The 11,468-nt window shown below is 42.4% G+C and overlaps 1 protein-coding gene across 3 annotated transcripts in view; it reads right to left on the minus strand.

Annotated features, from left to right (window-relative positions):
- The window catches only part of shroom4 (shroom family member 4), a 102,377-nt gene extending 97,289 nt beyond the window's left edge, over window positions 1-5,088 (minus strand). Inside the window, exon 1 of one of the 3 annotated variants that reach the window (XM_080899050.1) lies at window positions 4,814-5,088. In XM_080899050.1, the coding sequence (XP_080755176.1) occupies window positions 4,814-4,936 (123 nt within the window). In that variant the 5' untranslated portion in view covers window positions 4,937-5,088. Of the gene's footprint in view, window positions 1-2,331; window positions 2,562-3,092; window positions 3,275-4,813 lie in introns of those variants that run through there. The other 2 variants (XM_080899051.1, XM_080899052.1) reach the window with 2 other exon arrangements.
- Between the last annotated feature and the right edge of the window lie 6,380 nt (window positions 5,089-11,468).

The raw sequence follows: 11,468 nt of genomic DNA on the forward strand, positions 1-11,468 counted from the left end.
GTTTAAGTGAAAATAAATGGAAGGTTGTCTTTTTGCGCTAGTAATGTTGTGGAATTGTATTTTGTCTCGCATCAATTATATCGTCGGTTATATCGTTATCGCAAATTTTCAAATATATATCGTGATAAATATTTTTGGCCATATCGCCCTGCTCTAAGCTCACCTACCACATGGAGGACGTTTTCCAGCTTCAAACTAAAATACCTCTATTTACTTTGTTCCTATTTTCACTCCTTACTGGAGTATGTTGAGCTTTTTACATGGCATTTTATCACTTATTGAGATTTTATTTAATTTCACCATTTCCCTCTACTTCATTGAGCTATAGCAATAGCCTAGGTGTTTACACATTCACTTGACAAGCAAAAGGTTGCAAGTTTGATTCCAGATAGAGAGACAAACAGGTCTTCTTTGGATGTCATCCAAATCAAAACATGCAAGCCTTTATTGAGCTATAGGCTCTCAAAAATCTGATTTACTTACCAACATAACCAGAAACCATCACCATCAGTGCCCTGGCCCCAATTAAACACATGAAGATGTAGAAACAAACTAATAAAGTGCTTTTGACTCGCCTTTAGGCTTTCCCAGATGCACCGTGACTCATTTTTCCTCACCTCTATTTTCACCAAAGCATGTTTACGTCTCGATTGACCGACTGGCTGAAAAGCACTGGTAAGAGGCTCAAAGACCAAGTCGCTGAACGGCTGAGCGAGCAGCAAAGCCAACGAGTGACCGACCAACTTTAAACAAAACCTCAAACTCACCGTGTCATCACACAGCTGATCACTGGCTGAAAGGACACCATAGTATTCCAGTCTGGGAAATCGACACACACACACACACACACACACTCACACACACACAGACACACACCCACAGAGAGTAGTAATTAGTTATGCTCCTGGTGAAATGTTGACCAAATGGCTTACATCCCTCTGCTGTCTCAGACTGGAGAAGCCAACCCTCCCCCTCCTGCAGCACACACACATTCTTCAAAACACAGACACTGTGAAAAGGGCACCAGGCTGTTCCATAAAGACACGCTGCTGAATGACACTTGTATCCACATTAAAACTTTTCAGGCATAAATCCTGAGAAAAGGAAACTTTTTAAATGTGAGAAGCCTGTAAGAAGATCTGACTGAAACAAACAACGCTTTAATGACCTATTGTTGCCTCACTCGTTTTTCATTAACTGCTTGTTAAATAGAGGTATACTGTTGTAACCGACACACACCCGAGGGATTACCTATCTCATCCGATCTGGGAGCGCCTTGGGAACCCAAGGATAGTGGGGGCAACAGCATTCAGCATAAAAGCAAGCAAACTGAAAGAAGGTGCACCCATGCTTCGCTTTTTGACAACATATATCAAAACAGTGATCAGCCGCCTCTCCACCAAGTTCCTCAACCCAAAGACGAACTCCAACTCCACCATGCTGGACTGTAGCTGACTACTACAACTGAACTCTTGTTCTCCTCCAGTGAGCCTCTGATTGTACAGATAAGACGCCCGCTTCACACGTCACTGAGCCAGCATTTAGCTCTGTGCAGCACGAGTCCCAGCTCTCCACCTGCTTCAGGATCTGGTTGGTGTGACTCTAAAGTGTGCAACAGATTGCCAGAGTTGCACCATGTCATCAATGTATCAACAATGTAATTTCATTAAAATGCCACAGCGACGTTGAGTTCAGCGAAGGTGATCAATAACGTTTAAGCCTCAACAAAATCTAAGTGGCGTTAACAAAAGGAACAAATCACCCCTTCAGAGTTCTTCCAAAGGAAGAAACTAGCAATAAAGATCAAACCAGTTTTCACGTGACGCTGTAAATCTACTTATCTCTGCTCCATTTTAACATGGGAGTCTATGGCGATTTATACACTTTTCAAAGCAGCCTCAAGTGGCCACTGGAAGAATTGCAGTTTTTGTCTTTAGGCATTGGCTTCATTTATCAGCCTGTAACCTGCTGCTTCGTACTGAGGCACAATCACAACACAGGCTGTTATCAATCTTAGTAAGCTGGAATGGGACCTTGACTTAAGATTATTTTGTAAAACAGAAATCTGTAGACAGCAAATAGATAAGATAAAGAAAGTCACAGGCTCACACAGTGCTCATCCCTCTAAATCTGTGGTCCACACAGACACCGTAACGCTCTGTGTGCAGGCCCTCCCTGACCCTAAAACACATTCCACACTCACGCCTTTCACACACCTCAGCTTCACCTTCGCTCTGCCTGTCCTTCTCCCCTTTCCTTCAAGGACTTAACACTTAATCATTAAACATCCCAAACACATTTCAGCACCACACTTCCCTGTCCGTCACTCACCTTCCGAGCTGATTTTATTGTGTATCCATCTGTGTGCGAGTGTCAGCTCGCCACCGGACACAAAACAGCCACAGAGCCCAGCTTTGATTTTTATCTCCTTTAGCGGTCTCAGTCACATTTTCCCAGGGGCTATGTTACTGTGTTTCCAGATGACTGAGCCAGGTTTTCCATTCCCCCACTGTGGTCAATCTAGACGCACACCAGCCAACATTTACACCACTACCACTGCTGCTGCTGTGACTTCTCAACAGAGTGGGAAAGAGACCGAGAGAGAGAGCACGAGAGGCACTGGGAGCAGAGGTTGCATGTCCTACTTATGCACGGACCACCCCCAGCAGAACACACAGCAATAACTGCTTGTAGTAATTCAAAGACTCCCTCCTCGGTTCTACCGGCTCACCACCCGTGGCATCAAACTGTGAGACGAGAGGCTGGGAGGAAACCTTGCCCCCACCGAGCGACTTGATCTCGCAGCATGAGGTCACATCAGCTTCTGAAAGCCTGAAGGTAAAACTGCTGTCTTTAGCTTGCTGAACATCTCTTTCAGATAGGTGGCGTTTCTCGGCGATGATGCAGCCCGCCACCATTTATTACACATTTTCGTTCATCTTACTTGACAGCACAAAGTAATAGATTCTGTAGTGCATTAAGAGTCTTCAGAGGGGACACGTGCTTTGGGGGGGAAAAAGGCAACTGTTGTTCTGTGCCTAAGAATAAGCAAATGGATTAAACCTTAGCTGATTAGCTTTCAGTGCACAAACCTTACAGAGTAGCTTTCTACATCTTGGGATGGGAAGGTGGACCGGTGGATTGTCGCAGTGTCAGCAGTAAACCAGACATCATAGCGGACTGCCGCAGCAGTAAGAGAGCTGAGCCAAAAGGCCGTCTTCGTTCCAACCCCAACCAAGGATCATGAAGTCTGAGTATTGACCAAGAGAGTAACGCAGAAAAGTTTCCTCCACATAGGGTGGCTGGGCTAAGCCTTAGAGATGTCCAGAGGGCGTGTCAAAAAGGAGCCAGCTGGTTAGGATGCCTCCTTTTTAGAGGTTTTCTTTTTTCTGGCGACACCCAACTGGGAGGAGATCCTGAGGTAGACCCACTGGAGATATTATATATCGCTTGTCAGGCCTGGGAACGTTTTAGGATCTGCCAGGAGCAACTGGAAAGTTTAGTTGGGTAGAAGGATGTCTGGAATACCCTGCTGCTACTGCGATCTGACTTTGGATGGATGGATGGTTAGATGGGTCACTGTATCAAATCAAATCAAATCACTTTTATTGTCACATCACATGTGCAGGTACATTGGTACAGCACATGTGAGTGAAATTCTTGTGTGCGAGCTTCACAAGCAACAGAGTTGTGCAAAATACAATAACGTAAACAAGCAAAATACAAGAATGGCTACATCTGAAACTAATAAATATATGTACAATATAGAATAGTATATCATACTGCTGCTGCAGGCGAGGCAATAAATTAAAAAAGATAAAATGCCCTTTATTTTGTTTGTTTGCAAAAACATACAAATATCCTCATAAATATCATTGTAACAAACTTCCTTAAAGTATTGTGATTTAGGCTGAGGCTATATCACAAGTTGTGGATGCAGGAACGCAACCAAATACTTTTAGATGCCTTCTTGAATCTGTGCAGACACAACATCACACCGCACCAGTGCAAACTCAAGTAAAAGCATCTTAGAAACCATGTGAGGAACATGCAATGAGCACAGAGAATCACAGGATTTCATTTACAAGGATTCCTACATCCCACAAACAGCCTCACGCTGGATTATTTATGGCCCAGACCAAGTCATCTAAAGTATGACGTCTGTCAACACTTGGGCGTCTTTACCTCACATTAAATGATGTAACAAGAAGATGAACAGTCTCCTTTCATCCAGGATCCCCCCAGGCAGGAACCTTTAACCTCCAGGTTTGAAAGCACAGTGGCATTACATTGTGTGTGTGTGTGTGTGTGTGTGTGTGTGTGTGTGTGTGTGTGTGTGTGTGTGTGTGTTGGGGTGGGGGGGGGAATCAAAGACAGTGACAGCTGAGAAACATCAACCTGCACCGGATATCTGCTTTAGCCTTGGAGAATCACATGTTTTTTTCCTTCACAAAAAGAGCAGGACTTTAAACTAAGCTGTGCACAATCACTTCAGTGGAAGGTTCAAACCAGCAACCCGGGGAGCAGCTACACAGACCTGCGACAATAACCACCACAACCGCTGCTCTGTTGGGTCAGGCCTGTTGCAACAGCCACATCCTTATGAAATCCAATTCCTACATCCAATGAGAGTGCAGTGGCATACGAGTAACAAGCCAAGGGTCTAAATCTGTGCAGAAAACTTTACAGAACGCAACGTGCATTTAACACAGTGCAGCATAAGCGACTTTACACATACTTTCAGCCCGTCCAAACAGGGAGTTTTCACACACAAACACACGTATATACGCTGTCAGTTGTTATGGTCACTCACTTTGGTGATGATGAGCGGCTCCCCGTGCTCTAGCCCTCCTTTCAACGTGAACCCCCAAGGCGCGCCCCCGCTCAACTGGACCTGAATGTGGTGGAAGGAGACGAGCTGCTCCACGGTTTCCATCCTTCTCCTTCCGCTCCGTGTATCCGTTATCCCTCTCGTTTTCTTCGTCCTGCTGTCTGTGTTGTTACTGAGGTTAGCGGCGCCGGTGGCGGTAACTCTGCTTCTCCATCACCGCTGTAACATCAACGAGGAACGGATGGATTGGCTGAGGAAGAAGGACGGAGGGAGGGAGTGCAAAAGGGGGAGGGCAGAAAGTTTTCACGCGGGGCTCAAAGTTAGCAACAATTACAGTGAAATGTCGCTTTCTACTTCCGGTTAAAATGTTTAACTTGACCACAAAGTGACTTCTAGTCGAATTTTATAAAGGTAGATTTGTGTTATAACGTATCATAATCATCTTTTGGTAATACCACCTCATATACTTAGCTTTTAACGCGAAAATTTCACATTACATTAGCTTTTATTTGTATATCCACACAACCTATTTCCGGTCTAATATTCACAAAATTCCCACGGCAACAAACTTTGGGAAAACTTTTACAACGCGAGGTAGGCGGGGACTTCTCCCACTAGCCAAACGCCTCGATTTGACCGATGGAAAGCTCGGCCAATGAGAGAGCGGCTTTCGGACGTATCTTCCAATACGATGGGCCAAAGAGGCAGAAGTTGTGAGGGCGCCTCCCGCTGTATTGTTAACAGCATCAGGCGGTAAGCAGCAGAACGAGAGGACAGTCCTGGGCTTTTATTTGAAACAGGAGATCCGCTGCGAAAACTATCAGCTCACTTTAACCCGCCATCTCCACATATAATTGCATGATTTAATGCAAGAGAGCTGCTTCACTGTAATTTTGTTGTATAACGTAATACTGCAGGCCTCTGAAGAGCAGATTGTAGCCATATCAAACGAAATCACTCCTAAGACTTGCTTATTATGGACTATGTTAATAGGATTACTACAGATTTATATGTTTTCTGCCTATAAATGTTTGTGGCAGTGTTACACACCGGCCCGAAGCCGGGGTGCAACACAACAAAAAGATAAACCCGATACATAATAACGACAAAAAAAATCACACCACGGCAGAATGACGAGAGTTGGTTAATTTATTTACTGAACAGGTAGCGAGCTTCAGGGTGGGCGATGCCAAAACAACAAACAAAACACACTAGAAAGAAAAACAGAGCTAACTTACCTCCCACGATCCCAAAACAAAATACAATTCTCTAACCTGTCTCCCTACCCGAAACAGGAGAAAAGAGGGGAATAAAAGAAAACGGCTTCCCACCCCTACAGCTACCAAGCCCAGGTACAACCCCTTTTTCAGCATTAATATTGCAGATATCCATAACTATCAGCTCACTTTAACCCGCCATCTCCACATATAATTGCATGATTTAATGCAAGAGAGCTGCTTCACTGTAATTTTGTTGTATAACGTAATACTGCAGGCCTCTGAAGAGCAGATTGTAGCCATATCAAACGAAATCACTCCTAAGACTTGCTTATTATGGACTATGTTAATAGGATTACTACAGATTTATATGTTTTCTGCCTATAAATGTTTGTGGCAGTCATAGAGGATGTGGCTTTCAACCAAGCTGTTTTTTTTTTATTTTTTAAAACTGTGTAAAACACTTTTGTTTAGCAAATATTGAGAAAGACAGAAAAAGTACAGACGTCTTTAAGTTCAATTTGTCTTGATTTACTAGCCAAGGAATCCCATAAAGTTGATTTTGTTCGTCTGAATGCAGCGTTTTTAGCAGGAGAAACGTTTAGTCACTCATTCAAGTGACATGCAAAGTTCCTCAATGTGAGAGGAAAGTCATGGGCAGATGGGTGACATAATAAAGCATATTTTATACCATGATGAAGTGAATATAATTTAAAAAATATATATATATATTAATTTATGTGGTCTGGACATGCTGGAAACATTTGAGATATTTTAATAAAGTTCTATTTATTTTAATAAATATATATTTAATTTAATAAAGTAAATATTTAATCATATGTATTGTTTATTTTATTAATATACATTGTATTTAATGAGTTTTTTATAGTTAAATATGTTTTTTTAATAATGTGTTTTAATTAATAACTTTTAAAAAATAACCTTTTCTCTGTTTTAGTGTAGAAAAAGTTGCACATTATAATTTAAAATCTTGTTCCCGTTGAGGCTGAGCTTACTAAAGGAATGGGAAAAGTGTGAATTAGCACTCAGTCCAGATATTGAAAAGCCCTCTTATCTGCAGCTGGAGGAAACTATTTTCAGTCATCAGTCCTTTGAAGTTATGAAAGGAATCTCTGAGTGCAGTTTAAAAACACTTACAGGTTATCCGTTGTGTTTCTGCATTATGCTGACAGACACACAGACACTCCTGCTCAATCTCAATAGTTGAAGAGGTAACTTCCAAGTTAGGCTTGTTATGAAAAGATCTTAACTCTGTTCACGGACTTCTATTCCTATCACAACAAAGACTTTCCACCCTCCACCCTGAAGCTCTGCAGACCTACACGACCACCTAATTATGCTGGTTTGCAGGCCAACAATAACATTTAATCACATCCCACATTTTTCTAAATTCTTACCAGTCTTCTTATATAACAGCTGTATTAAGACACAATCAGTCAAGAAAACACCACCAGTCAAAGCTGTGGTGTAAGAACAACACACAGCATGTTGTTTAACATCTTGTTAAAGTGTGTCATGAAAAAATGTCACACATGGACATTGGTATATAGCCTAGGGGAAAATACACCTAACTACACATCTAAAGGTTAAAATTAGCATATTATACATAAACAGTTGTTGTAAATATATTAAACATGTTCCCATGCGTCTTTGGGTGTTAGTTTGAGTCAGATGTATTGAAAATGTCTAACAGATATCATACAAAGCGATGAAAACAGCCAAAGAAGCCAGTAAAAGGCATGAAAAATGTCTGAAATGTTAAGTTAAGTGAAGGGTAAAACTATACTAATGAACTGCATTTAGATACTTTTATTCCTCATTGGCACCATACTCAAACAATAATTGTGCTCTCAAATAATCCCCAAAGTTTCTTACATAAGGTATCACACATGGTGAAAATAACTACACAGCAAAAAAGGGTACATTATCTTTTTTCCTGCAGAAGTTTATGAGATTTTCTGTGTATGGTAAATTGCAAAAATTGAATCTGTGGTCAAAAATATTTTAAAAAAAGAAAAAAATGTATTTACTTTAGAAATAGTACACTGTACAGTATTTTTTCAGGGTTTTCAGTGTACATGCTATCAAAACTGGTAGCTCCAACACATAAAATGTATTATACAGTTATATTATTCTGCAGAGTTTCTGTATTTTAACTTAAAAAGAAACAATTATTTTGGACAAATGCGCTCTTGTCTGATCTCGCAGCCATGCTCCTGTCTCCAGTCTGCTCCCCGTAGCCTGAAGTTTTCCCACTCTCTCCCTGCAGACAGAAATAATTGGACTATAGATAATCACAGCTGTGGAATGCCACCAAATTGCAACGCATTTAACTACATGTGTGTGTGAGTCTCTATCTTTGTGTTTCAATAGAAAGAACAAACGAAGGAGAAGTGATAGAGAATCAAAGAAAACAGAGGCAACAGATGTGGACATGCTCAGACATCCCACCTTTCATCCAGACCACGAGGAGTTTGTTTTGGTCAGATTCCTCTCGGCCTTGTTTTATTCTAAGAAACTCTGAGCTGGAATATTTGGTTTGGTGGTAAGTGCTGCTTTCATGTGAGGTCAAGTTTTTAAAAAACAGAAGGCGCAAGTGGAGATGGTTTATAGTGCGTGTTTCTTTCATTTATTTTGATTCTAGTGGGTTTAGCGTTTGAGGTTCAAACAGAAACAGGATGTTATTATTCAGATTTTCCTCGCTCAGAAGTGTGTAATATCTCTCTCTCTCTCTCTCCATATATCCATCTATCTGAGCTTCCACGTGGTGCTGAGGCAGGTTATTGGCCGTTAGTTGGATGGGACCGGTCCCTTCTGGGGGTCCTTGACAATCAGGACTGTCCGGCCTTCAGTTAACCATTCTGGGGTCATGTCCAAATTCATGGGCTGCATTCTCCCGAGGCCGCATTTGTAGACCGATTATGTCACAGCGACGCGCCGAAGGCTGTCCAAATTCGTAGACTCCTCTGAATGCAGCCGATAAATGCGTCCTTTTCCCCGAATTTGAAGGATGGGTCGGGTGTGTCCTTCGTGGCCCACCATATCCCAGAATTCATAGCGCGGCCCAGCCAAACTCCAGTTTCCAACAATGGCGGCCGCTACTAAGTTTTAAAATTACTCATACTAATCTTTCTGGGTCACAAAATAAACTTTTAACATATTTTCAGGCGAGAAAGCTGTGTAAACTTCAAATATCTGCTCGGTTTATCAAGATATCGCATATTTGCAAAAGTGCTTTGACGTTTTCAGAGGCGTCTGCTACCCACCAGCTCGACAGCTAGCCGGGAGCTTGAGGGTCACTGAAGCCGCCGAGAACGGCACAACTCCCGGCACATCATTTTCAGATCACCGCAGACTTTCGCTGCTCGGGTTAAACGTAATATATAAGTCACTTAGACAACCTAAAAATGTTATTGTTGGGCTTTTTTCAGTGTGTTGTTTGTTCGTGAGTAAATCGGTTTGGTTGAGATTAAAGTTATTAGATTAGATAAAATAAAACTTTATTAATCCCCCGGGTGGGCTCCTCCTTGGTTTTTACACAGCTGACTAAACGTCAAACAGAAAACTGATTAAACAGAAGTATGAGACAGTCGAGAATTTACACCAGTGTCTGGTTATATTTTAGATAGCAAGAAGCAGACGGCCGAGTTTATTAAACTCCACCGAGACAGCGGTGACGCTAATCAGAAGGCTAGACCGTCCAATTTCCCCAGCCGTTTACTTCTGGCCTACCCGACCTTCTGAGGACCCGGCCCACGTAGACCGCGAAGGCCGGGTCCTCAGGAGGATGCAGCCCATGAATTTGGGTGTCTCTCATCAACTAGCAGCTGGTTCATTTGTGCTGCCAGATGCTCATGGAGTACAGTCAGCTTCTTCAGCCTGTAGGCTTGAACCATATCGGGGCCTGGTGCTGTCCAACTCTTCATACATTGGTTCATTGGTTACTGGACCCTGTTCAGGGAAGTTGCAGTGGTCTGCTCTCAGATCCACTAACCACTGAGCATTGCTGTTATGGATTGTGTCTTTCTCCCATATACACTAAGTGACACTTGTTGCACACTCCCTCAGCATCTTTCATACTCTGACACGTGCCTTTTGCTCTTGTTCAATCTGTATTCAGAAGAACAACAAGCAAGCCACTCTTACCTGTCACTGGACCTTTTTGAGTTTTGGAATTGAAAACAGTGATATTCACTGGTGGGGAGGTGAAACGACCTGGTAAATATGCTCCCGAAGGCCGTTATGGCGCTACCGGCAGAGGATGACAGCTATGTCAGTGTTAGCACGCTGAACGCTATACTGGAACAGCAACAGGAGTTTTATAAAGATCTGCTTCGCCAACAGCAAGATAACTTTAAGATATTTGTCCAATTAATCATGGATGAAACTAACAAAAGGTTGGACAGCATTTAGCATTCATGTACATGAATTAAATCCAGCCTGCAATTCACGGATGGGGTTTTCACTGAGCTGCAAACTGAAGAGAAGTGCATTAAAAGCAAGCTAAAAGAGTTTGAATCGGCAGTCTGTAGCATACATGAGGAACGCAAAGAATCAAAAACCAAGATGGATTATTTAGAAAATCAATCGAGGAGGAACAACATTGTGGTGGATGGATTAATAGATAAAAAAGCAGAAACTTGGGAAGGATCAGAGGAGAAAGTCCGACACATGCTGAAGAACAAACTGGGCCTGGACAGTGATAGCATTCAAATTGAACGCGCTCACAGAGTTGGTCCATACAAGGAAAATGAACGATCCAGGCAGATTATGGTCAGATTACAACGATTTAAAGATAGACAATTAATTCTCTCATCTGCCAGAAAGCTGAAAGATACCAGTCTTTACATCAACGAGGATTTTCAGTCCATCAGGAAAAAGAGAAAAGAACTGTTACCACGGCTGAGAGCGGCCAGAGGTGATATTGCCTTCCTGAAATCTGACAAATCAATTGTTAAACCAAGGTCCCAGAACCCCGGAATTAATATTTAGACTTCAGCAATGTTGTCATTTGTAGCTGTTGAGATTAATCGGATTCAATGATTTGCCGTACGTGTCACGGCTGGGGGCAGTCGTGTGGTGTATTGAAAAAAGGATCCAAAATGCAGGTACTGGCTGGGGTGCGAGTGAGTGTTTATTTACAGCGGTGAGAAGGTGACAAAACAGGAAGAGCAGAGCGGGGAGTAAACAAACCTAAACTGGGAAAACTAACGAACAAAACTTAAACCAGACACTCACGGGAGGAGGAGCAAAATGCACAAAGAGAGATGGCAAAGACACGCAGAATGAGTACCAGGTAACATAGAATAATGCAGACTGACGTGGAATTAAACAGAGGACACGACAGAGAGCACAGGAAAACACAGGGCTTAAATACACAGGGAGTAATCAGGGAATAG

This window comes from Rhamphochromis sp. 'chilingali' (genome assembly GCF_963969265.1).
Source record: "Rhamphochromis sp. 'chilingali' genome assembly, chromosome: 1".
Lineage (NCBI taxonomy): Eukaryota > Metazoa > Chordata > Actinopteri > Cichliformes > Cichlidae > Rhamphochromis > Rhamphochromis sp. 'chilingali'.